We start from the raw sequence: 27,180 nt of genomic DNA on the forward strand, positions 1-27,180 counted from the left end.
AAAGATCAAAATTCATTAGCTGTGATATAGCAAGGTATTAATAAAACACCTATATTGTGGAATAACATTTTAACGCTTGAATACGTATTGTTTTTAATCAAATTATCATAATTATAATAATAAATTTTCAAAATACCTTATATCAAGTATATTAGAAATTTTCGTAACAATCGCATAGTTACTTTCTTATGTAAAAACTTGCATAGGTTGCATTTACGTCTTCCCAAACACGTGCACATTCGACCCTCCATTTGCTTAGAATGAATCATCTCGTAATTATTCCAATAAGGACTTATGACCATGATCACCTAGTCACAGTTTTCTCAATAATCCATTCTTTACTGAAACACCTTAACTATATACACATACGTATCTAGAATATATTCCGTTTCAATCTGGAGCAATGAATTTTCTGCTGCCTTGTGGTAAAAGGAGGGGGGATCGATCTTTCGTATGTAATCGAGGAAATACTGCGTAATTCGATGTTGTAGAAATTTTAATAGATTTTCCTAATAATTATACGATTTTCATAAGATCGTAATTTTTCCCCGTAAATGGAATCTCGCAAAAATATATCTACCAATCTCTCTTCTCGTGTAACGTCCTCCAAGTTCCGACAAAGCGGTGAACGATGCCGATGCTAGTAGGTGCTTTATTAAGAAAAAAGAAAAAAAAAGGAAAAAAAAATAGCTCTTCGTGTTAGCTAGATATGGAGATTATACCAAGGATAAGCTCGAGATGATAAATCACGATCAATTGCCTTCGTGGTGCCGCGAAATAATCGACTAGGGACGTCGTTGACGAGAAATCCATCATCCATCTTGAACGAATTCAAAACTATTTCGTTCATGTTTTGATATGTTTCAAATAAAAATGAACGCTTTGTAATACCTTTCTCGATCTTCCTTCTTTTGACTGATAGTGTTGCTGCTACTGTCATCTCTTTATGCAAGTCGTGGATTATTAGACGATTATCTTAAATCCTGTAAGCGAAAATGAGATATTTCCAGCTTCTTTCACTACCCGTCTCAAGAGTAACGCGATAAAAGATATATATTTGTAATATGTATTATCAAATCCTAACTTTCAGTCTTTCGAATGAACAATTTTATAATGATTTTTAAGGATTAACGCACTGAGGCATCGCTGGAGTGCTCTTCCTCCTGATCTTTTCAATATTCGTTGATAACAAATTCATCGATTTTTTATTGCAATCATTTTTTCCTGTAAATTTTTCCATAGCTCTAGTGTAAGATCCAGTACATACCTTTCCCCAAAGTCTCTTTTCTTCCGTGTTCTGTTTGCCTTTCATTTCATTCAAATCAATTTCCTTTTTTCTTTGATTTCTATAATTGTCTGTTTTATCCAAAAATACGTTTGATCCCTGTGTCGTTATAACATCTTCCCAAGAAACATTTGTATCCGATTGGCCACTGGATGGTGTAGGACAACTACTGTCACTTGACAACGAAGATGACCTAACAAAGGAAGGTTGTACTATCAATTGGATTCTTTCTTCGATATGAGAACTATTCGAGGGTGATTCACTTTTGGCACGAATATTCGTTCTGTTATCTTTTTCATTAACGTTGACTATCGAATCTACATTATCGTGCAACGTCAAATTATCATTGACGATGATTTTAGCGATCGACATTCTTTTTCGAAGATTTTCCATGTTCTCTTTCGGTGTACTTTGAAAACTGTCGACCCTTTGAAGTATGTCTTTTAAGTTAACATTGGAAACATTAACGTTATTATTCAATTGCATCGATTTGTTTAATTTTTTCTTATCTATTTTTACATTTGTATTAAAAGTCATTTTATTGTTGCAAGGAGATTCTTGTATTTCTTCTTTCGTATGATTCGTTAATTGCGGATAAATGTAATTAGGCATTCTTTCCTTTTGACGAATCGGATTTTGATTAATCGTTTTGACAAACGAAGATGTCTTTTCTTGCTTATCGTTTTTTAATTTATTAGCTACTTTGACGCATTGCTTGTATTTTTCGTCAATGGTAGTATCAATACTATTTTCCATACCGATACTTTCCGTAAAATCAGCCTCCGAGGACCAATTTTTGAAAACTAAACCATCCTGTTTCTTATTATCCCTTTCATTAACAATATCAGCACTTTTATCAGTCTTATTATCGGCTATTTGTTCGGGTGTTACTTCCTTTGATATTTCTTGTTGATTATCATCGTCATCGTTATCAAATTCATTTTCAAAATTCTTAAGGACACCCTCGTTCTTTTCATTTTTTTCTCAATTCTTCCCAATTTTTCCTAGGCTTGTAACTAGTCTTTCGTCTGACTATCGTACTTTCCGTAATATCAATGTCAGGTATGAAAAGACGCAATGCCTTGGTACCAGTTGGAAACGTAACTTCGTTGATTCTTTTTTCGCTCATAATTGCTTCGAGACTACTTTTTGAAGCAACCTCTTGATGTTTGTTAAAAGCAGAAACTAATTGAGCAACTGTATATTTTGGTTCCTCAGTTTCTGACTCGATCGAACGATCTTCTTTATCATCCGAGATTACAGAATTGTTTGAATGGTTAGAGACGTCCGAATGTTGTCTTTGACATGGATATTTTCCCATGGATAAGTCGTTCGATCCTCTTTCACGATCCAAAGGAATTTCATCGGATTCTTCCGTCAGAGTGTCCGATTCGATAGATTTCAAGGAATCAAGATTTTCCTCCGACCTCGAGTCGGATTCTTTCGACATCTCCGAACGATCGTATGTCTTTTCCGCGCCTATCGAGTCAGATAAGATCAGTTGTTTTTGCAAAGGCTTTTCCTCTTTCGTGTTATCTACGATCTCGTCTACAACTGGCTTCTCCAAAAGGGATCTGTTCGTTTGTCGTCGTTCTACCGAGTTTATCGAATTACGAGTCTCGCACGACGTTTTTTGATCATCATTGATTCTCGACATTTCTTCAACATCGATTCGTTTTATGATAGGAACAACATCTTCGGTCTTGGCTCTTTCATAGGGTTTCCTCTTACGTCTGAGACATTCCAAACTTCTATATATGTCAAGTACACCCTGAGATTTCGAAAGCGATCTTAAACCATACAACTTTTCTCGCGATTTGCTAACAGGGTGCATTGAAGAGATCATACGTTGAACAGGAGATACAGTTGTTTTCGAAGTACCGTTTGATAGACAAGTTTGCGATTGTATACGATGAAGGCTACGTATTCTGGACAAAAGGCCACGACTAACAGCATGATTTAAATTAGCTTGGGAACGGCTTTGCGCTCGACTAAGCAACCCCTGCGTTTGTTCCTTGTTCAACAGACAACTTTGGCTGGCGCAACTGAGACTCGTTCGGGACGAGTTCAAACTCACTTGGGAGTTAGACGGACTAGGAAAACTTTCGCTTCCGGGGAGACTCGATTGGCTTGCAGTCATACAATCGCTCAGGCAAATCTCGCTGTGACTTAGTACGCAATCTTGAAGATTTTGATCGTGATTATCCGTAGATAAGAGATTTGCTTGACTCGTAGTTTGGCTCAAAAGGGCTGCTCTTCTTAGATTTTCACGACTCACCACACGTTCCAGAAGAACTTCACGTGATTTTGATAAATATCGTCTCAAATGTGGTGAAGCTTGGGTAGGGGCACCGCGTAACCATTCATGACGCAGACATTGCTTCGCTGTCATTCGTGCTCTAATGAGAAAACAAAATAAAAGAAGACGTTAAAAGTCTTCAAAATTTGATTATAACATTGGTTCAAAAACTAACCTTGGGTCTAGCACTAAAAGTTTAGCGACGAAGTCCTTTGCCTGCGCCGAAACTTCCTCGAACAATTCTTCTGGGAAATCAACTTCACCTAGGGATATATTTTGAAATGTTTCTTGATCGGTGTCGCCTCCGAACGGGGAGAAACCTGTTAGTAATACGTAGGTTGTAACACCGAGAGACCTGGAATATTATATGTAACACGATTTCAAAATCTTTTTTTAATGATTAATTGCGAAATAATTAAATATACACATTGATGTATCTAAACTTACCACATATCGGCGGCCAATGTGATCGGTTCGTAGTGCAGTATTTCTGGCGCTGTAACAAAAAAAAAATAATTCGATAGAAGTTTTTAATTCGTACCAATCGATATCTTCGATCTGCATTAAGATTTTTTTTATCTGATGGAAAAATATCGATCATTTGGTTTGTGAAATCGAATAAATCTACTTATTGCGTTCAACGAACACAGATATACACGTGTAACGTTTACGGATACAAATTACTTAGTCCAACGGCCTCATTTGTACTTGCTTAATTTATTCGTGAAAAGTGTGCCACGTAGAAATCTGTATTTGGGTAAGGATAAATGTCTTACGTGAACGAGTCTACGGTAAATCCAGTATCCTCGATTTATTCATTCAATGATCACATTTATCCAAACTATCGTATAATATACAATCTTATAAGTGTAAAATTCAAATTTAACGTCATATTCCTTTGACAAGACTTCGTAAAATCTTCGTAACGATTAATGGAGATTACCAATTTTACTCGGGAAGTTTTTCGAGAACGTGTTATTTCGATCAGCATTCACATAAATTCTCCGTGAGACCTTAAAACTGATTAATCGATCCACTAACGTGGTTTTAATCGAATCACTTTACTCTTTACTTCTCCTCCTATCAAATTATCTTGTTAATGTAATATCAATCGATCAAGCTTTTTTTTAATTTTATTTTTCATAATCGTCCTGTCATATAAGTTTATTTTTTTTGCATATATTAAAATATTACTATATTATAGTTAATTAAATATTTATTATACGTATATCAATATATAAATTCATTAAATCGTTGATAATATATTGCAATAACAATTTATTCGTAATCAATTTTCCTCGTAACGCGATCTTGAGAAGAAGAAGAAAAAAAAGAAAAAAAAAAGAAAATTAGAACAACTGTTTACCTCGAAAAGATCGTTTTACATAAAGTCCGTAACAATGCAAAGTGTATGGCGTTTTGTTAATTGAAATGCTAATTGTACTACGACAAAGGTCGATTTAATTATCAAGAACCGGGCGTGATCGAGATCGAGATTTGCGATAAAACGTATGCATGTATTATATATATATAATAGTTTCTCATGTTGATTTCATAAAGATATTTCTAGAATGTTGTCGATGGTTGGTGAAGTAGAATCATCTTATCAAGGAAATCGAGATAAATCTTGTTCTCGTTTCTCACAAACGCGGAGGAATTAAAGACGATTATTTTGTCGGATGCAAAAATTGCTTGGAAATATTCTTCATCGTAAGTCACGTGTTAATCTTTTAAGACAAAAAAAGATAGAGAAAGAGAGAGAGAGAGAGAGAGAGAGAGAGAGAGAGACCCTTGACATGATCTTCAAGTTTCTTCGTAAGCATGGAAAATTTCAAACGTGAATTTGTCGAAAGGTCGTAACCACGAAGCCGACCGAGGTTAACGCGTCGATTAATATCGATTATATATTTTTGATCGTCGTCAGCTCAAGATCGCCAATTAGTCGATCCGGATAATGATCGGCACCGATTAAAGCAAACGCCAAGCGTGTTTTGCAAAATGCCGATGCACCTGCAGGACTCTTGTGTGTAAACGAGATATCAAGGCAAACGTGAATAGCATTGATCACTTACAAAGAAAAACAACTCTCTAATTCTAGACTCTTATCAAAATGATTATTTTCAAATAAATATGTGTATATATACGTATATACATATATGTATAGAGTGTTCTTAAAGTTATTTTAACAAATTGAGAAATGATTGATTTGTATTTGATAAATATTTTAAAATATTGGTATATTTTTTTTTAACAACACTGTACATATCAAATATTGTAATTCGATAAATTAATATTTATATTTTTGGTTTTGTTTTTTCTTTTTCCAGTAAAATGATTTTTAGGATACTCTGTATATATATATTAAAATATTCATTTATTTTTATATACTAATATTATAATTTAATTTAAATTTATAAATTATATGTGTGTGTGTAAATATAATTAAATATAATTATAATTTATAAATTTATTCATAAAATTAATACAATTTTATATTATATTTATATATTAGATATAAATATTTGTAATATATATTACTGCTTTTTTTATCTTCTATTTTATTGTATTAAGTAACGAAGTTGAATCGTTTTTTTATTTCATTAATCCCCCGTACGTAGTTATATAAGTGATTGCATTTGATTTCGTGACACGATTAAATCGAGAACGTGTTTGTTACTTGAAATATTTCCTGTATTCCAATTGGCACGAAAATTACAGACGGTAGATTTTTGTCGGACAAACGGTCGACCTAAATAAAATTCCCGGAAATAAAAAAAAAGGCACGAAAGAGAATTACGAAGACTAATGATGAAAAACTAAAATGTTGGCCGTGAAACGTCCCTGTCTGGAATGTTCGCAAAAAAATCACCTACCTAAAAGTATTCTTTAAAGAGTAAGTGGAGAAAGCTTTCCACGTGTTTTTAATGAATGGAATTTTGATAAGTAAACATATATATATATTACGTATATAAAATTTAATTGAAAATACTTTTCTCAATGCGAAGATTGAAATTATACTTTACGAAATGTTTCGAATATTTGATTAAATACTCATTAATTAATTGACACTGACACTGACACGACAATTTACAACACGAATTAGCCATAAATCAATTATAAACATGTATAATCGAAGGAAACGTTGCTCACCCACATAGTCAGGCGTCCCAAGAATTTCACGAACTTCCGTGCCTTCCAGTATGACCCTTGATATCTCAAAGTCGCAAAGTTTCACGTCACATTCAGGGAAAGTACCCATCATCACGAGATTTTGTGGCTGTAAAACAAACAAAATAAATTATATAACATTATTAATACGAAAATTTTAATAATTGCTTATAAATAATATTAAATTTATAATATATAAATTTATAAATATAATATATAATTTAAAAAATTTATAATAAAAAAATAAATTTATAATATAATATATTTATTATTATTATTATTATTATTATTATTATTATTATTATTATTATTATTATTATATAATATATATATCGTTAAATGTTACTGAAAAATTGTTCATATTGAAACGTTATACATATATTTATATATATGTTAGACATATTTTTACATAGATATTTTTGTTAGTTGATAAATGTATACGGAATCATGGAAAAGAGACTTCATATTATCACTACGTCTTTTAAATCGATCGAGTATCGGTAGAAGAACTCTCGAATTTCCTGTTATTCGAGGCGCGTACGTATCTGATATATAAATCACGGAGGGAGCTATCGAAAAGGGCAAAGAATTCTGTAGGCCCGACGGGTGGTCAGACGTCGTTTTCTTCGATTCCGAGTACGGCTCCGCATTTAAACGACGCTGACAATTAGCGAGTTAATCGCGTAATTGAGTGACGTTCGTTTGTACCAGTAAGTTTGTACGATAGGTTTCTATATATATAAGTATATAATATATATAGTTAAGTACAAGTGGCGCCCAGCAGGACGTCCGATTCCTGAATCGTTAGTAACAATGTTAAACATCGAGTACTATAATGGATAACAAAAAAAAAAAAATTCATTACTATTTGTAAATCAACAGATTTCACGCTACCATTTTAGATATTGGATTTTCCAGAAAGTTCGTACCGATTTTGACGGAAAATCGAAATGTAACGCATTTCAGTTTTTTTTTGGTATATATTTATTAAGTGTCATTCTGTTATACAACCTTTCTCAATCTTTAAAGGTAACTTCAAAATTTTGTCTTTATAAAACTTATCAGGTTTTTTAACAAAAGAATTTTATGCCACCTACCGAAAATCGGCACGAACTTTCCGGATAACCTAATATTATTCTTTATTTTAGTTAAAATTTTTTACGCAGTACATTTCGAATGATTTAACAATAAACTTAAATATCTGATGACTACTACTGTGCTTTGAATGATCTTTGAACACATCAAGTATGTATTACGAAATCTTACGATGATTAATTAACCATACTTTCGATTATTTTCTCATCGAAAAATATTCGTAAGTTTGACAGACTCACAGAGTAAACGAAAGGATACTTAAAAACAATTTCTCATTAACGCGTTGATGGAAAAGAAAAAAGAAAAAAAATAAGATATACACGTAGGACATCGATGGAAAGCAATGCGAGGTTGAATTCACCAGGTACGAGATAAAATCTCCGTGACATTTACATAAACACGGTAGATGTTGTTACGATAAATCCAAGTCTCTTACCCGATAAAATGGAATATTAAGTTTCCCCTGGCACTGCCCACGATGCAACTTGATGTGTCTCACGTACAACTTATACAAGTATACAATCTGTGTATATACAACTTAACGTTCGAAACGTTTCGCTACCACCTCTCGTGTACTAGAATATTTTTTTAAAAGTGCGAACTACCATGTTTGCGTACTTATGCTTTATTCCTGCTACATGGGACGCATTTTAAGAAGAGAAAAAAAGAAATAACTCGAATTATCGTTTACATCTCGTGTCTCTATGCAACTCACCGATCTTTCTATGTAGGTACTTACTTACCTACGTACAAATCCCATTATGGTTTCAGAGACTACCGTAATGTTTGCTTGGCTCGTCAAAATTTTTTTTGTATATTTTAACGACGATACGAGAATATAATATAAATCACTTTGCTGACCTTTCGTTCCTCATTTCATCTCATCTCATCTCATCTCTAGACGTGGTTTATATCACAACGAATACGAAAAGGGTTTCAGGGTCTTTGCTCCAATTTACTCGCGATTCGATCATCCAACTTGTTTATTTATATATAAGTATATACTTCTATATATATAAGAAACGTTGTTGAGAGTCGTCTTGAAACTTTTTCATTTTCACAAGAAACCCCCTTTTAATCGTTCGACCTCGACCGATCGTCGTGTCCCGTAGAAAGTGGCCCGAACTCTCGTCGATATAATGAATTTATTTTTAACCTAATGCGAGCCCTCCTTGCGACAAGGGAGATGAACGATCATGCTGTATTCGGCGTGACGTTTTTGATTTCAGAAAGAGAGAGAGAGAGAAAGGAGAGTACACTTTGCGAACCTTGGAAAAAATTATGCGTGGGCGAGATTGAATATTCAAAGTTTCTCTTTCTCTCTCTTTAAAGAGTCATCTGCCGAGTCTTTCGACCGATAAATTACGACGAGAGGAAGAATAAAATAAAAAAAAAAGGTAAAAAGAAGAAAAGAAGAGAATCAACAAATCTGATCTCATCGCCAACTTTAAATTTTGTATTTAAAGTAAAGTTCCCTCTTTCCCGATCACGAAGTAAATATTTCGAACAAGTAAGTAGTCGAACTTTTAAGATGAATGTTAAATTACGTTTCGATCCCACGTAGTTTTAAATCTCGTTAAATTCTCGAAGAACGTAGAAAATTTCGTAAAGTTTAATGCGTGGGCTTTGACACGTAACGGGAGATAAACGAGAGTGTGTTTACTTTTGTCAAAACAAAAAAAAAGTAAAGAAAAAAATTCTTCTATGGGCTCGAAGGTGAAAACGGTCGATTCGAAAGAGATTTTTGTTTTTTATTTTTACTATCAAATTACGAAATATTTTGAAATAATATATACCTTATAGAAAAACACCTTGATGAATAATAAAATTAGTTGGTGATTTATCGAATGAGATTTGAACTATTATTATGTTTATCGTTGAAAAATATTTTGACATTTGTGTCCGAATGAATAGAAAAATGATTTGTCTATAATATCATTAAAAAATTGGAAGAAGTTAATATAATAAATCTTTTTTTTTCTTTTGTGTATTTACTTAAAAAATAATAGAACATAGCATGGTAAAAAAATATTCATTATATATATAAATATATATATTAATTTACATTAATATATATAATATTTAATTATATAATTAATTTATATAATTATACAGGGTGATCTGTTACTGGTGGTACAAGCGAAAAAGGGGTGATTCTACATGAAAAAATGAATCGAAAATATAGAATAAATATTTTTCGTTTAAGGCCTTTGTTTCAAGAAAATCGATTTTGAATTTTTGTAAAGTACGCGTGCACCTGATCATGTCTCGTTATAACAGACCCACGAACTTTTCAGAAATATCCTACGAACTTTTCGCAAATAACCTAAGAACTTTTCGAAAATAACCTAAGAACTTTTTGGAAATAACCTAAGAACTTTTCGGAAATAACCTACGAACTTTTCAGAATTAACCTATATATGTATTTAGGTTATTCTTATATGAAAAGTATATATATATTAATTTATGTTTATATTTGATCGAAGAATGAATGATAAATGTTAGTGCAAAAAATGTGATAAAATTTGTTCAATAAAATATGAAAATACGTTCGGTTCAAAAAGATGATAGTGGAAAAGGAAGCTTTTTATTTATCATCTACTTTACACCAAGTTTTAATGAGCCATTGATAAATGCGAAAATGAGCGCGTTAATGGTATCACCGATATAACCAACTCGTTTAATTCATTTTCCATGACTCTCCCTCTCTTTTTCTAGCAAATAAATGTCGCGAGAAAGAGAGGAGGTGCTCTAGTTACAGTAAACAGGTTGCTAACTAGTGCCTTTGCCGATACACGATCGTGATTCACCATACGCGTTTTAGAACACGATTGGTCCATCATTTTTCATTCCTTAGATTATTTTTTTTCTATGATAAGTTCGATCTAAAGAAATGTTTCTTTTTTTTTAAATCTATTTAGTTAAAAAAACATTTGTTTAGATTCTTATATGTGTAATTTCTATATCGTGTATTCAAATTTAATAATATAAATAACATTTGTTATGTGGATCAGATTATTTATAATCTATGATAAAATTTAAAAATCATTTTAATTAAAAACCATCTGTTTCGATTCCCATATACAATGTGTCTCAAATTGAATACATGATATACGTAACATTAATAGATCTACGATATAATTTTGAATGAAAAAATAACGTTCGATTTTTATTGATAAATTTAAAAAATAGAAAAATACGAAAAAGAGAGAAGATCTTCTCTTGGGTTGTTTTCTCTTAGGTTTTATCAGAAGGCGTGCTCCAGTTATGGCGGCTGACGCGACGAAGAGATAGGAACCAGGTGTGATTCACCAAGTGTATCGAAAGGAAAGAGAGGAAGTGTACACCGAAGGGAGAGTGAGTGAGAAAGAAAAAGAAAAAGAAAATGTAAACGAAAAGAAAAGAAAAGAAAAGAGAGAGAAAGAAATAAGTAACGTTGGTACAGGGCGTGGTCGTTTCAAAGAGAGCGTGGGGTCCGGTCAGCTTGTGCACTGTTTTTCCATCTGAGAAATGCAAACTCGGCACACGGCAGTTTGCGTTCTTTCGTGATATCGTCTTATTCGCTAGGAGCTCAACACACCAACAAGATATATATATTTCATCTGCATACTTATCTCGCATGGATCTCGCGTAGGGGCTAAGTCGAGTCTCTCTCAACTTAACAGGAAACGAAACTCGGAACGATACGTGGGCAATACACAAGCTTTGTGTTTTTCCACTTTCGGTCTCGTTCACCTGCCTAACTTGATTCTTTTTTTCTTAATTCTGTTTACAAACGATTTTGTTCAAAAAAAATAGATCTAAATCGATTAAATTTTTGCTACACGCATATATCTTTTTTTCCTTTTGTTATACAATACTTTTTAACAGGGTGTGAAGAATACGATTTGGGTTTATTGCACTTTGAACGTTTCTTGTTATTGTTTTTATTTGTTTATTAATAGAAAATTAATAGGTTTAGTTTGATTAATTTTGGGAATCTACATTTGGGTGAATATATTTGATATTTGAAAATTTATCTGATGGTAAAAGATAATGAAATATATTCCTCTAACACACACAATATTTTGAATATTAGAAATATCAACTATGTTCAGTCAAAATTAACTAACTACCCTTTTAGGTTTAAGATAACTTTACTTTAGATTGTTTGAAATTTCATAAACAGTTAAGTTTAATAATCATTACATCATAAACAACATCAATGATAGCGTGCAAATGCTAACAAAATATACTTTTCGCATTAAACATTTGTTTGGTGAGAAGTAACTCACAATCAGATTAGCATAAATGTTAGTTAGTGACTTTTACTTGAATATAAACGATATATATTTATACGTATAGTTATAATCATTGTTATTGGGTGATCTATCATAAGATTTTCTATGATGAGAAGATCAAAAAAGAAGAAGAGAACTTTGTAGGACAGTATGACGCGGGATGACTCGTTCAACATAGTGGCATTTAAACGGACATTTACGTCACTTAGGGAGCACTTAGACCAATGTAAGAGAGCGTAACGATTTATACGGGATAACGAGAACGAAACGGGGGGTGATCGAACGAGATCGTGAACGCCAAGAGAGAGAGAGAGAGAGAGAGAGAAGTTTCGCGCCCATTTTGGAAAGTGGTCGCATGTAAGCGTTTGATCTCCCGCTCTTTTTCTTGGCAACCTTGAAGTTCCCTTGTAAATCCCTTTTGCCGATGTAGCCGAGCTACATAACCTCACTTCGTCCACTTATTGAAGAAGAAGTCGAACTTCGGACGATCCCGATCTTATACGAGTATTATTATTCCTTCTCGCACTCCATAAACATTTCATAACCGTATTTGGATGGTAATAGTAATGCATTTAATTCTATACACATATAAGTATTTAAGTAAATATACTATACATAAATATTATATATTGGGTTACCTCCTCCTATCCCTTCAAAAAAGTTCATGTTAATTTATTACTATAAATATATTTGATTTATATTTTTCAAGTTGAGTATACACATCATCAGTCAAAATTATATGACCATCTTACAAAATGGTAGAAAATTCAATCATATAAAATTTGCGTGTGAAATTTTTCTTTTTATCTTAGTATAGGATAATCAATCTTTTATTCGAAATATTACTTTCTATTTGAATACATCATTAATCAAAGAAAAATGTTATTCGTGCAAAACGTATTTTCAATTTATTTGATTATGTAGTAATTATTTGATCAGGTTTTAATTAAGTTTTAATTTCATAATATAAATTACTTCTTAAAGATTGCAGAAGTAGTTACTTATGATGCCAAGAGTTTAAAGTTTTAAAAATAAAAGGTCGGATATTTCGATATGTAATTTTTAATAAAATTGATTTGTTTTTTTTTCTAATTTTGTTACGAAAATAAACGACTAGGGACTTATATCTTTTTGATTATTTATTTTATTCTAAATATTTCTTTTGTTTTCGTAAGTGGTAAAATAATTTTCATCGGTGCAGTTCTTGATTTTTATAATTATAATTTGATTATTATAATTATTATTAATAAATTATATATATATATATATATATATATATATATATATATATATATATATATATATATATATATATATAATATAATTTAATTAATTAATATTTTTTAAATATAATTTTATATTTAATTAATAATTTAATTATTATTTTTTTTATATAAGAATTTAAATATATATATTATTTAAATAATATATATTTATTTTATTATATATTATATTTAAATTCTTATGCAATTCTATACTTATGCATTAGGTTGCTTGGAAACTATTTGCTGATATTGAATAAAATTTATGTAAATTAGATCACATGTTATGAAATTTCATGCCAATTTTGCAAAAAATTATTAGAAATATAAATATATATAAATATATAAATAAATTAATATAAACTTTTCGTACATTTCAATACATATATACGATAATGAGTTTGTTTTCATTGTAGAAAATGTTAATTTGATATTTAATTTCTTTCTGGTTATTAAAAATTACTATTATTCTTTTCAAACTATAGAAGATCTTTTTAATTTGACACAAGGTATAATTTGAGACGTTCGATGATAAACGAAAGAATTTGATTTCCGTTAAAGTCGGAAACAAGGTGAGAGGAGTATCTTGACTCTAGTTATTCAAATTACCATGAATTGACTCAAGTTTCTGTACGAGAGATCGTAATGCAACACAACCACCAAGACTAAAACGTTTACGATCGTTGGAATTTAATGTCTTGTCCGTGAGAATTATTAATCGGCAAATGGCACTGTTTCTTTTTTTTTCTTATTTTTTTTACCGGTAAAAGTCGTAAATTGTTTCACGTGAATTCTGGAATCCTCTCGTACGTATTCTATATATATATATATATATATACACATATACGTTCACACCCACATGTAGGAAGAAAGAAAAAGTAAGTGAAAATTTATATAAACGAGGGTCTACGAACGCTCCTGTGAGTCATGAGGATATTTTCAATGAGTATTCAACGATTGGCTACCGTGAGACGACGTCTCGTTATGTTACAAAAAAAAAATTATGAACTATTTAACAGCGGCTCTCGACACGCTATATAATGCGATTAAATTATATTCGCAAAATTTGAAGATGACGAAAACAAATTAGAGATAGAAATATGGATCGTTTATTTTGAAAATGGGCGCTGCAAATCAATTTTAAAATTCCAATTAAAAAACGATTAGCATATATTTTAGTCAATTTAAGGATATAAATTAATTGTGTCAAATTTGGCAATGTTTAGTATTAATTTATCGATATGTTATTTGATTTTATAAATAAATTTATTTTATGTTATATTTAAAAATTAATTAACAAAAATTAATTAAATATTAAATCAAATTAAATTAAAATTTATTATTATTTAATTAAATCAAATTTAATTAAAATAATATATATATATATAAATGGATTTACATATTATAAACGGTCAATATGACAAATGAAATCAATGTCTTTTATTTCTTTTGTTATTTTTTTGCATCAAAAAAGCTCGATGACCTCTTTAACTTTTTTTTTCCTTTGGCTGACGAGAATAACAAGAGAATGTTATTTTAAGAGATCCATCGACCTCGAAGTATCAAAATTTTCTGTCGAACCTTTCTCTCTCGTCTTTGGTAGATCCTCGAAATTTCTCATCGTTGCCCACGCGTTCATCTCACCGAGAACGAATGAACGAACGAATCGTGGAATCAAATGGGAAAAGAATAAATAATAAAACATATAGCACATAACGCGAATCGAGAAAAAGAAAACATGATGGAGAAAACACGAAGAAACGTACAAAAATCTATGTGTATACGTATATCATTGACCTTGAATCTCCCTACATCGACCTTGAAGTGGTAATAGACCATAAATCTTTATCTTTATGAAGTCATTTTTTTTTCGCTTATGAATGAAACGAGAAAACACACGTTTATTTGTTCTCTATCCTTTTCATTTTTTTATTTTATTATTTTGATATCATCGTTTCATGAATTTCTTCGCATCATCGATACATTAACATATTTATGAGTAAAGCTCACGTAGTCTTCAGCTCAAAACTTGCTTCCTATGGGGTATAAGTGGGGAGAAGAGTTTTTAAATACTTTACTTTACTTTACTTTACTTTGCTAAAGTTACGGAAGGCTGGTCACAGGAAATACTACGACACGTTTTATTCTTTTCTTTTCTTTCTTTCTTGGTAATAACCTTGTTGGTTGGTAATCGAAGGATTGTAGAAGAGAATTTGAGGTTACTGAAAATGCTACACGACTACGAAACGTATTACCATCGTTTGCATAACTAAGTGTCACCACAGTGGGACTCTTGTATGTTGTATAAAACAAATCAGCTTGATATTTATTTTTTTATCGAGTATATTCGTTTATGATGACTTTGTCGTACATTTGGTCTTAATTATTGTATCTTTTTTTCTTTTAATTATCTTATTAGTATATTGGCACATTTTGTAAACGTTTCTTGGTGGTGTAGTGAGAATAAGGAATGTTAAATTGGAATTCGTGTTGTTTTATAAAAATTTATTCGTTTTTATTGGTCATTATCATCTTAAAATGTCCCATAATTTCAAAAGAAAACGCCATTTTGAATTTATTATAGTTCTTTTGATATTTATGATAATAATACGAATTATACGAGATATTATTTTATATTAATGCAAAACAAATGATAAAATTAAGAAAAATCTGATAATAAATTGAAATTATAAATAGTGAATAAAATTTTTTTACGTTTTATTCGACAATTGATTATATTTTCTATTATTTTCGAAAAATTAATTATTTTTTAGTGTCAATAATTATACCAGCAAATTAGTAACAACAATTTTTAACTTCATTTCGTAATATAAATAGTTTCAATATAAAATATATCATTAATTATTAATTATAATTATCGATACATATATGTACTAATATACACACATACATAAATACAAAAGTAAAATTGTTCTTAAGAAGAATGAAAAATATTTGCCGAAAGGTTTAAGTGTTTTTCGTGTTTTTTTGCAAATAAATAAGGTAGATGTTATAAATTGGTAGAAAACGAGCTAAAATGATGAAAAAAAATTCGTGATTTTATACAAGCTCGATATATTTTTGGATAATTCGCGATGGCTGGGTTGGTTGTTGTTCGATTTTAAGATTGGCAAAATGGGGGAGATGACCGAATCGTCGAGAAAGACGCAAGTATTTTTCTTTTGTTCGTTTTAACCCATAAAAGGTAATTCCAATTTGTTTTCCACTCGATTATCGCAAGAATCGTTGTCCCGCGAGAAAGATCTGACTCTGATCGTAATTAAAGTTTCTCTTTTTTTCTTTTCCCTTTATTTATTTCTGTTCTTTTATAATTTTTTTTTTTTTAGAGAGAATAACGAACATACGATTCTTCCTGAAACGACCGAGCTTGTTCGGTGAGGATAACAAGATCGTACAGTTTTTCGTTCGATTTAAAGTTTCTCTTTCCCTTCCGAAAACAACCTCTATCTCTCCAATTAATACGCTTTTATTTCCTTTGTACCGAGTATACTCGACATAAATTTCTACTGTCTTCCTTTTAGTCCCATTATTACCAGGGTTACCAGTAAATATGAGATTTTGTTCTTTAATACTCTGGGTTGTTTTGTTTCATTTCGAAGTCACACACCGAAAAGTAAACGAAGTCAAAACAATTCACAAAATAAAACATTTATTTTATCATATTAATAATTTGAACAATATCAAATATTAGATGGACCACAGAAACTAATGTCGCTTTTTAACCTCAAAATTCAAACGAATAAATTTTTCAAACAAGTTTCTATTATTAATCAATAATTAAATTAATTAATTAAATTAATTAATCACGTTATCAACAACCTTTTTCTATCTGGCATGCCAAATTTTTAATATTAATATATTATTAATATAAAAATTTGACCTTCGTAGTAACGACATTTATTTTCGGTCCCCCTAACATATCATAAGATCAAATTTTTCCAATTTTGTTTGTTTTTGACTTCGTTTACAACATTTAAAGAATTGTTTCTATTCAATATAATTTTGTTTCTTGTAATTATGTTTTGTTCTATAAACTTTTCTTCAATAACTAATAAGATTCATTTTAATGATCATTGATTTTAGCTGGAAACATGAGAATAATTTAAATAATCTTTAAAAGTTTCCAATTTATCGTTTGTATCGTATTTACAGATTTAATATTCGTTGATTTATGCTTTAAACTAAATAAAATATATGTTCACGTTTATCTATGGAAAAGACAATCAAATAGATCTTAGATACTAATACTTGCTAATAACACGATACACGACAATGATTCACGATGCAACCTTGCATTTTCATTAATTCTATGCCGATCGCGTTCGTAGAGCGCGAGGGAAGATTAATGAGCGAATCAAAAGGCATCTCGTACACCAACTATAAATTACTTATTCGAACTAATGTAAGTAAAAACATAGTTGTCTTTTGCTAAGCGATATACATAAGTATGTTATTTAAAAAAGATAAATAACGATTCGTGGAATTTATTATTTATTCATTAGAATAATAATCGAGAACGTATTGTGTCCAATTAAGAATCGTTGATTTAAGATTATTATCATTACTTGTTTACAAGTAATTATTAATCATTGATTAGTTAAATAAAATATGTTATAATTTTAATTTAAAGGGAACGTCGTTTGTAAGAAAAAAAACATAGACAAAAAATGAAACGACATAATTAGAATAAATATATTTAGAAATAAATAAAATCATCTAATTACGTGATAAGTTAAGATATTATAAAATATAATAATATTTTAAGTTAAGTATGATAATAAGATTCAACGTGTTTCTTTGACTAATCATTTAGACGTAATTCAACAATTTATCGTTAACAACCAATAATAAATTAATTAAACAAAAATTTGACTTATTTAACAAAATATCACGAATATTAATTTTGAAATTTAATCGTAACGATTACTTTGAATACATACTTGTATATATTAAATGTAACTCGAGTATTCGAATTTTGAATAAAACTACGAAACTATTATAGTAATGTTTAATTGTTAATTAAAAGATAATTCTTGATCGAACACAAAATCGATTTGAAGGAAAACACAGTGAAACTTTGTGGTGCCACAATGGCGAACTCAGTTCCGGGATCCGGATATAATACGAGAAGCGTGACAAGACCGCTTCGACCTTTTATGGGTCGAACTTACCTTGATGTCCAAATGGGCGATATTTCTTTCGTGGAGGTAGGCAAGTCCTTCTACTAGTTGCCTCACAAAGTGGACGACGTCACCTTCGAGGGGCACCAAATCACCGTCGATCAGAGTCTGCAGGTCGCCACCTGGGGCACTGAAAAGTCACGCCTTTCGTCACGCCTATCTCAACGCTAACTCAAATCCTCCCTCTATCATTATCTCTCTACGAATCGTTAATAATAAAAATTACAAAAAAAATATATATATATAAAGAAACAAAGGAAAAGGAGAAGAGAATAAAAGAAATGAAAAGAAAAAAAAAAACTTGGAACAAAACTCTCACAATTCCATGACCATAATAATCTCCTTCGGTGTCTCGTATACGTCATGCAACCGAACAACCCGCGGCGATTGTGAGCAAAGAGACAACAGGGCGATTTCGTGTCTTAATTCGGCACTGCAATCAGCGTTGAATCTGTTCCTGGATGAATACTTGGCAGCATAAACCGTACCGGTTGAGCGAGATCTGCATCGATATACTCTTGCCCATTGTCCGCTGTAAACAATACAAACGAACAAACAAAATGATTTAAAATAAAATGAAAAGACATACATTAGTTAATTTGTTAATTTAAAAAATTTATTCGAGATCGAAAAGAAGAGATAAGACTGAACGATACTTAAAATAACACACTGTTATTTTTACTTGATTTTTCATCATTGACCAGAAATGTTTAAACAATCGAAAATATAAGTAAAATGCATTAGAGTAGTGAAAATATCTTAAATGATTGTTAAATTATTAAAGGAAATGTCTATTGTTATTTAAAAGCACGGAATATATGTTCGGAGTACCGTCCTCTTCGAAATTCACCTTCAGACTAGCACGTTGTCCTGTATATTAAAATTCTTATATTAAGAGGTGTTTACATGACTTTCCGTACATTGCGTATGTGTACAACGGTAATAATATTCCTAATTAATAGAATTTAAGATTAAAACGTTCTGATTTTAGCATTTTTTGCATTCTAATGTAATTATTTTATCGATCCTGCGCAGTGATGATTTCGGGAGTAAAATTTTGCTGTAATACAAGTGGAGTGTGTTAAAATATTAAAATAAATGTTAATTAATAAATAGGAGTGTCTATTGTTGTTTAAAAGCACGGAATTATTGATCGGTGTACCGTCCTCTTCGAAATTCACCTTCAGACTGGCACGTTATCCTCTATGAAAATTCTTATATTAAATGTTGTTTATATGACTTTCCGAATGTCGCGCATATGCATAACAGAAATAATCTAATTAATTGAATTTAAGATTATAATTTTTTGATTTTAGTATTTTCACAGATATGCAATCTTCGGAAAGTCATATAAATAATATTTATAATAAAAGAAGTTTCATACAGGACAACGTGTCAGTCTGAAGGTGAATTTCAAAGATGACGGTACTCCAATCAATAATTCCGTGCTTTTAAATAACAATACACATTTTTTACGATTAATTAACAATTATTTTAATATTCTAATACCCTTTACTTATATTATCGGTATTTTTTACTCCCGAAGTCATCACTGCGCAGGAGCGATAAAATAATTACATTAGAAGGCAAAAAGTGCTATAATCAGAACGTTTTAATCTTAAATTTTATTAATTAGGAATATTATTACCATTGTACTCATGCGTAATGTTCGGAAAGTCATATAAATTGCATTGAATAAAGGAATTTTAACAGATGACAATGTGCCAGTCTGAAAGTGAATTTCCAAAAGGACGGTACACCGACCAATAATTCCGTACTTTTAAACAACAATAGACATTTCTTTCGATTATTTAACAATCATTTAAGGTATATTAACTACTCTAATGCATTTTATTTATATTTTCGATTGTTTAAATATTCCTACTCAGTTATGACTTTGATTTTCAAATAATCATCTTATAAAATATCAGATCGAAATTGTTTAATATTCGTAGTATACTAATACATATGTAATGTTTAAATAAATGTACTGTTATTTAAACATTACTAAATTATATCCAGCTTATATGATATCTTAATGAAACAATTGAAAACAAATTTTACTTAATTTTCTTAACATTACTTTCCTATTTGTTTAATTCATTTATTATAATATATATATATATATTTTTTAAATAAAACTTATTAGATGTTTTATGTATATTAACGTATTTATTTTGAAATTATTTCTATCTTGAACATACTATAGTAATATTTTTTAATCAAAATTTTAATAAGCATAATAGTATACAATTTTAAATGATACTGTGTGAAGTCAAGTTTCGATTCATGACACACACACACACACACACATATACAGCGCGATGATTTCGATGTTCACAAACGAAGACGCGTCTTTCTTTATTGCAAGGTCGACGCCGCGGCGCCTGGCAAGGTTGCTGCCTTCCTAACACGTATTCTTGTATTTTTATTCGCCGTTATGCACAAGAGATTTCATTACGCAAATTCGTGGCATATATATATATATATATATAACACAATTTATTGTTTTTTGATACTACAAAGATATTCCATTTAAAAAAATATTGATCTCGTTAACTCACGAATTAAAGGAGCAAGTAATTTCCATTACGATTTACTTTATACGTTCGAGATAAATTTGAGATAACAAAAAGATCGTTGACTATTAACCATAATCACTTTCAATTTTCCTTCAGAACTAAGATACGAATAAATATACGTACATATACGGAATTCTTTTGTGGATAATAAAATATTAAAATGAAAAAACATGTATATATATTATAAAAGGAGAAAGGAAAAAGAGAGAGAGAGAGAGAGAGAGAGAGAGAGAGAGAGAGTGTGTATGTAATTTCTGGGTGCCCTTTTACCGTGAATTCAAGGTTATATCCCTTCTAAAAGCAATTACGGTGAGTCGCGATATCGATGAAGACACGTGTATAATATATCGTGGCTGGAATCACAATGCGTGTGTCCTATATACGGCATAGCGTTGCATTATTCTCTCTTGAACGAGATCATTAAGGTATACTATGCGATTATTATTAAAGATTTCATGTTCGGTATATGCACGGTATCGTAGAAAATTGGATTTCATCGATCGGCGCTCATTGAGATCACCATTGGTTGAGAACCAGTCAAAGAAGAAAAAAAAAAGAAAAAATGTTTGAGAACGCGTACGAGAAGTTATGTTGAAATGTTTCGCGACATTAGTTAATAATTTATGGAAAATTTATATATTTATGTCGTTTTACGTATAATTATTTCTAGTTACGTTCTATTTTTTTTCTTCTTTTTTTTTTTTTATCGTCTTCCTTCCTTTCTCTTTTTAAATCGCGACGTCTGGAAATAAAGTAACAAAGTACTTTTACTTAACATAATTGATCGAATAAACATTAGATCGTGAGTTGCGTATGTTAGAGCGTAAACAGATTACGGAATTTATTAGCAAGTAAATTATATACTTAAATACTGGTTGTAACAAAAGTTGCTTTTACCGAGAACAAATAAAATATATAAAATATGTATATATATTATAATATATTATATATATACTTATATAAATATTATATTAATATAAAAAAAATCTTAATATTGATTTGCCATTAGAATATTAATTAAATATCTGTCCAGCACAAAAATTACAATTTTTCAATTGAATAAAGTACTTTTTGGGACACCCTATATTTAAAATCGAATATAGACGATAAATAACGTTATCCACGATATTAAAAGATATAATAAAATAAAAACAAAAAAAATGTATATTTACCTTTAGTAGGAAAATCGTTTAAGTCGATTTATAGATTTAATACCGATCATGATGAAATCTGGATAGAAATATTTGTCTTTGTTAGAGTTCTTTAGAAAAATCGATGTCATTTGATCACCTTTTATGATACCTTTCCTTTTTAATGTGGTATAAACCGAGTACGTGCCGAATCGATTTCGTAGCAATGATTTTCTAATACATGGAAAGAATCCGTATTAAGAGAAGCGTTAGAAATTGCTACGTTTGCTGTAATTGGCATTAGTTGATCGACGGGTGGTGTGTCGCACTTGGGTGTAAAGTCATTTCCATACCTGTCTAACTTCGATAAGTCTTGCGAATCAATTGGCTAATCGATAAAAAAAAATAAAAAAGAAGAAAGAAAAAAAGAACTTCTTTTTATCTTTATTTATTTATTTATTTATATTTGTTTCTATCTCATAAATCTTGAATTTGTCATCGAAAAATGGTTATGGTAATCGACAGTTTTATTATAGTTAATTCATAAAGAATGATATAATATACTAATAAGTTAACGAGAAAACAAACTATCCTTTTCCTAATTCGATGAATGGGTTTGTAATCTTTATTATAACATTGGTAAGAACGAAGAGAGAAGAGAATGAAATTACAATGAGTGATATGTTGACCTTTTTTTTTCAAACAATAAATGATATTTTACAACCTTCAATAAAGCTATCTTTGTTATTTCTAATGTAGTATAATATAAACTTATACGTATTTATAATAAATACATTTGAAAGATAAGTGACTAAGTGAATTGGACTTCATTAGGGATGTTAAAGCAAACCGAGATAGTTAGTATTGATATAAGAGTCAGGTAACGAGTTATCAATGTACTCTCTGCCATCACCCATTAAAAGGATCATTAACATATCCATGAATATGAAACGACAGAAGAAGATTCATCTATTATCGGTCGGTTATGCGATTTTGGGGTGTCTCCTTTTATTATTTTTTTTAAATTATTAAAAATATTAATTATAAAATTATTATTTTATTAAAACGTACGTTTTAAATAAAAATCATGGAGATTTGTATAATATTTTCGATATGAAAATAAAATTATTAAATTAATATATATTATTATATTATATATAGGTATATTATTATTAATTTTAATATTATTAATTATAATATATTATTATATTATATTATATATAAGTTATATATTAATATTATATATATTATTAAATATATATTCCCTATATATTTGTACGTGATTTGATACTGGACATATACCGGGTGATTAGCGAGAAAAAGGAAATTCAATTTCCATAACGCATATTTCAGATTCCAGTTTGAATTTAAATGAAATTTTTTTACGAATGGAATATTCTTGCTAATCTTTAATGCCATTGCAAAAATCCTGTTTAAATTTTATTAATACAAATATCATACATAATACATAAGTGTATATATCTATCCTTTTTTTTATTTTTTTTTATTTAAATGATATCCTGAAGATAAATCTAAATAATTATTTTCAAGAAGAAACGTATATATTGATATTATGTTAAAGATTGTTAGAAAAAAATTTATTGTGAAATAAGAGCAATAATGTTTAGATCGTCCAGATAAGATATTTAGTTTTTATCATAGGATTTTTCAGATTTGACGGCGACGTACATATCTCTGATATTTTTTTTCTTCTTCTTCTTCTTTTCAATTTTCCTAATAAAGAAACTAGACTCGCATTAATGTCAGCATAAATAGTAACGAGTCATCGTTTATTCAATCGATATTGCGTACAAAGCAACTTATCGATTTTCCCGAAGTTAGAATTTATTCGATAAAGAATAATCAAATGAATTTCAACCCTGTGTTTTCCCTTTCTTTTCTATAAATTAATAATTTATCTTTCTTTCTTTCTTCGGATCGTAATTTTGTATAAAAATGTATATCCAATTGAAAAATTGATTAAAAAGACTAATGTAACGCTTTATATTTTCAATTGAATACGTGGGTGTAGTTCCGTTTGGATCGTAAATAATCTCGGTTCGTTTCCATAAGTCATAACATCGATGGGGGACGAGCAACGATTACGAGAAAAGATCGATTAACATAAAATCATATGGCATAAGATCGCGGAACCGGACGGTGTTATTTAGCGTGTTAATACGCACGTTCGCAATAACCATCTACAAACTCTGAACAATTTGAGATCTACGCCAATAATAATAACAATAACAATAATAATAATAATAATAATAATAATAATAATAATAATAGTAACAATTATTAGCCAATTCGCGTGGACTCTTCACAGAGACCTGACGCAATAAATATGATTAATGTACGACGTATGGTGCCGCGTCACGTATATCGTATATCGCGTCCGCAGCTACCGCGCGTAACGTCTCCGTGACAAATTATATATATCATAGTAGAAGTCAATTAATCATTGTCGGAGAGATCACAGTTAACGTTCTTATAAAAATTTTCATAATAAATAATCATTCACAGTATTAATATACAAATTAATTCTATATGATACACGTAACGATTACTCACCGATTGAATTAAATCGTAATCATTTTTAATTGTTTATATATAATAAGTATTAATAATTAAGATGAGTCTTACCTAGCAAAAGGTTTAGAATCAATCTCATAGTGTTCGGTAATAGGTCCGGTTTTGACCACCCTGGCAAGTTGTGTCTCCTGAACGAGAACCAAGCCCTCTTTCACGTGTTTCTCGCTCCACTGAACTCTGCATCTTCCTCTGCACCTCTCCTCACCGTGAACTCTCTCCGGTAGTTCCCCTTTCCTCTTGGAGTTCATGCATTTCGAGGACGATTGGAGATTGCGATGCTGAAACCTCGGCGAAGTTTTTCTCGTAGACGACATTGTTGGCGCTTGGTGACCCGACTGATAGATCATCTTTTATCTTAGGAATTTATCTAACTTCTTTATTTTGTTCTTTTTTGCTAATTTTCTTTTCTTTTTTTAATTTTCTATCTCTTTTATTTCAAACACGTGAACTCTTAGTTTTAATTGTCGTGCCTCAAGGGAGCCACCAAGCAAATTCCTTCTTACGATTATTTCCATTCAATTTAAAACGGCATTCGTTGAACATTTCGAGCAAATCGCGATTCCTTCGAGCATTTATCGCAATCGGCGATTGATCTCTCACCAGGGAATCGTTATTATCGAGCTTCTCGATCGAACCGATTTGTCAATGGTTAAACCAATTTCGTTTGTACGTGTCGATTATTTTCTTCTCTTTCTTTCTTTCTTTTATATTTATTTTTTTGTTCTCGACTATACAGTTCGGATTAATATTTTCCGCAATTTAAATTCAACAGCAATTTATTGTAAAAGTTGTAAAATTCTACGATGGCGAAGGTTAAATCGCTGAAACGTAAAAATCAACTTATATATACATATAACTATTACGTAACTTTGAATGACTTTTGCACGACATTAAACGCATCGTAATTAGGTGTCCTTCGTTATGCTAAACGAGCAATCATCTACAAGAAATCGATCCAACGAAGTTCGATCAACGAAGAATTATCGATTCTCGCGATCTTCTACGGAAATATCGCGAAGGCGTATAGCAGAGGAACCTTTTTTTTCTTTCATATTTGAACAAGAAAATCGACAAAATCAATGGTATAGAAAACTAGGTATATTTACTTACGAGATAGTGAAAGTTACCCGGATGGTAAAAGTAATTCGAAAAAGAACAAAATTCTTGGGATAGAGAAAAGATTTTTTAAAAAAATACCTGTTAAAAATAAATACCGATTGATAAATAATTAATAATAATAATAAAACACGTTAAGAAATGTTTGATTGAATAGACACCACTTAGAATGTAAAAAACTATTTATAAATATTATTATAATTATTATTTATATTTAAAAATATATAATTTAATTATATTTAATTATATAAATATTAATAATAATTATATAAATAATATTAATATATATATATAATTATATATTATATTATATTATTTTATATATTATATATAATTAATATTAATATATTTATAAATATTATTATTATTATTATTAATTGACATTATATAGGAACTCGATAATATGGAAATTCAAAAAGGACGGTGAAGGTTTTTTTTAAGACCACCCCCTTACCCTTTGCTAAAGACACCTTTTACTAATCGGACGAAGAAAATAAATAAAGAAAAAAATAGGGTTTTGTAAGAAAGAGGGTAAAAATGAACGCACCTCTCTCGTGATAAGACGGAACCAATCGGAATAAGTATCCTTCCGTGTTTAGCCGAGGAATCGTTACCGAGCTTCTCACATCCTCGGTTTACCGATCGCCACCGCGTTGTCGGATTCGTGCGGGAGATCGCGAGCTTCACGGTCCAGCGCCGAGCCTGAAACTGGCCAGAGAATTGCCGCGAGGCCGCAACCGGTCCGAGGTTGAAGTGCCGAGTTTCTACACGGTACCCTCCTCCGGTACCCCTCTTTTTCTTCTTCTTCTTCTTCTTCTTCCTCCTTCTCTTCCTCCTCCTACTCCCGTTGTTCAAACTCTGCGTCTTTGTTAAACTCGATATATCGTTCGTACGTGTTACTCGTCATCATCAACGTTGTTGGGTTGCTGGGTTGTTGGTTGTTATTGTTGTTGTTGTTATGTTTCGATATTTCTGGACATCGATGATCGAACTTTGCAACTCAATTGCGTAGGTGATGTTTTCTTCCGATCATCATTTTTTATTATCAATTTATTTATATCTCTATAGGTCTGTGTGTGTGAGTGTGTGTATGAACGTGAGTGTGGTTTTCTTTTTTTATATCTGATTATTTTCTATCGTTTAATATTAATCTTTTGTAATATACTT

At 30.4% G+C, this 27,180-nt stretch overlaps 1 protein-coding gene across 1 annotated transcript; it reads right to left on the bottom strand.

Moving 5' to 3' along the window:
* Positions 1-478: 478 nt before the first annotated feature.
* Positions 479-26,719, bottom strand: LOC107064247 (uncharacterized). The gene is given in 9 exon segments (XM_015316670.2): positions 479-2,261; positions 2,263-3,684; positions 3,760-3,939; positions 4,032-4,080; positions 6,735-6,861; positions 18,582-18,720; positions 18,910-19,122; positions 24,949-25,718; positions 26,561-26,719. Coding segments are annotated over 8 exon segments (3,567 nt in total). The 5' UTR covers positions 25,245-25,718; positions 26,561-26,719; the 3' UTR covers positions 479-1,120.
* Positions 26,720-27,180: the final 461 nt, after the last annotated feature.

The sequence above is a fragment of the Polistes dominula genome, unplaced genomic scaffold (genome assembly GCF_049000335.1).
Source record: "Polistes dominula isolate Pdom_NZ unplaced genomic scaffold, Pdom_raw_medaka contig_77, whole genome shotgun sequence".
In the NCBI taxonomy this organism is placed as follows: domain Eukaryota; kingdom Metazoa; phylum Arthropoda; class Insecta; order Hymenoptera; family Vespidae; genus Polistes; species Polistes dominula.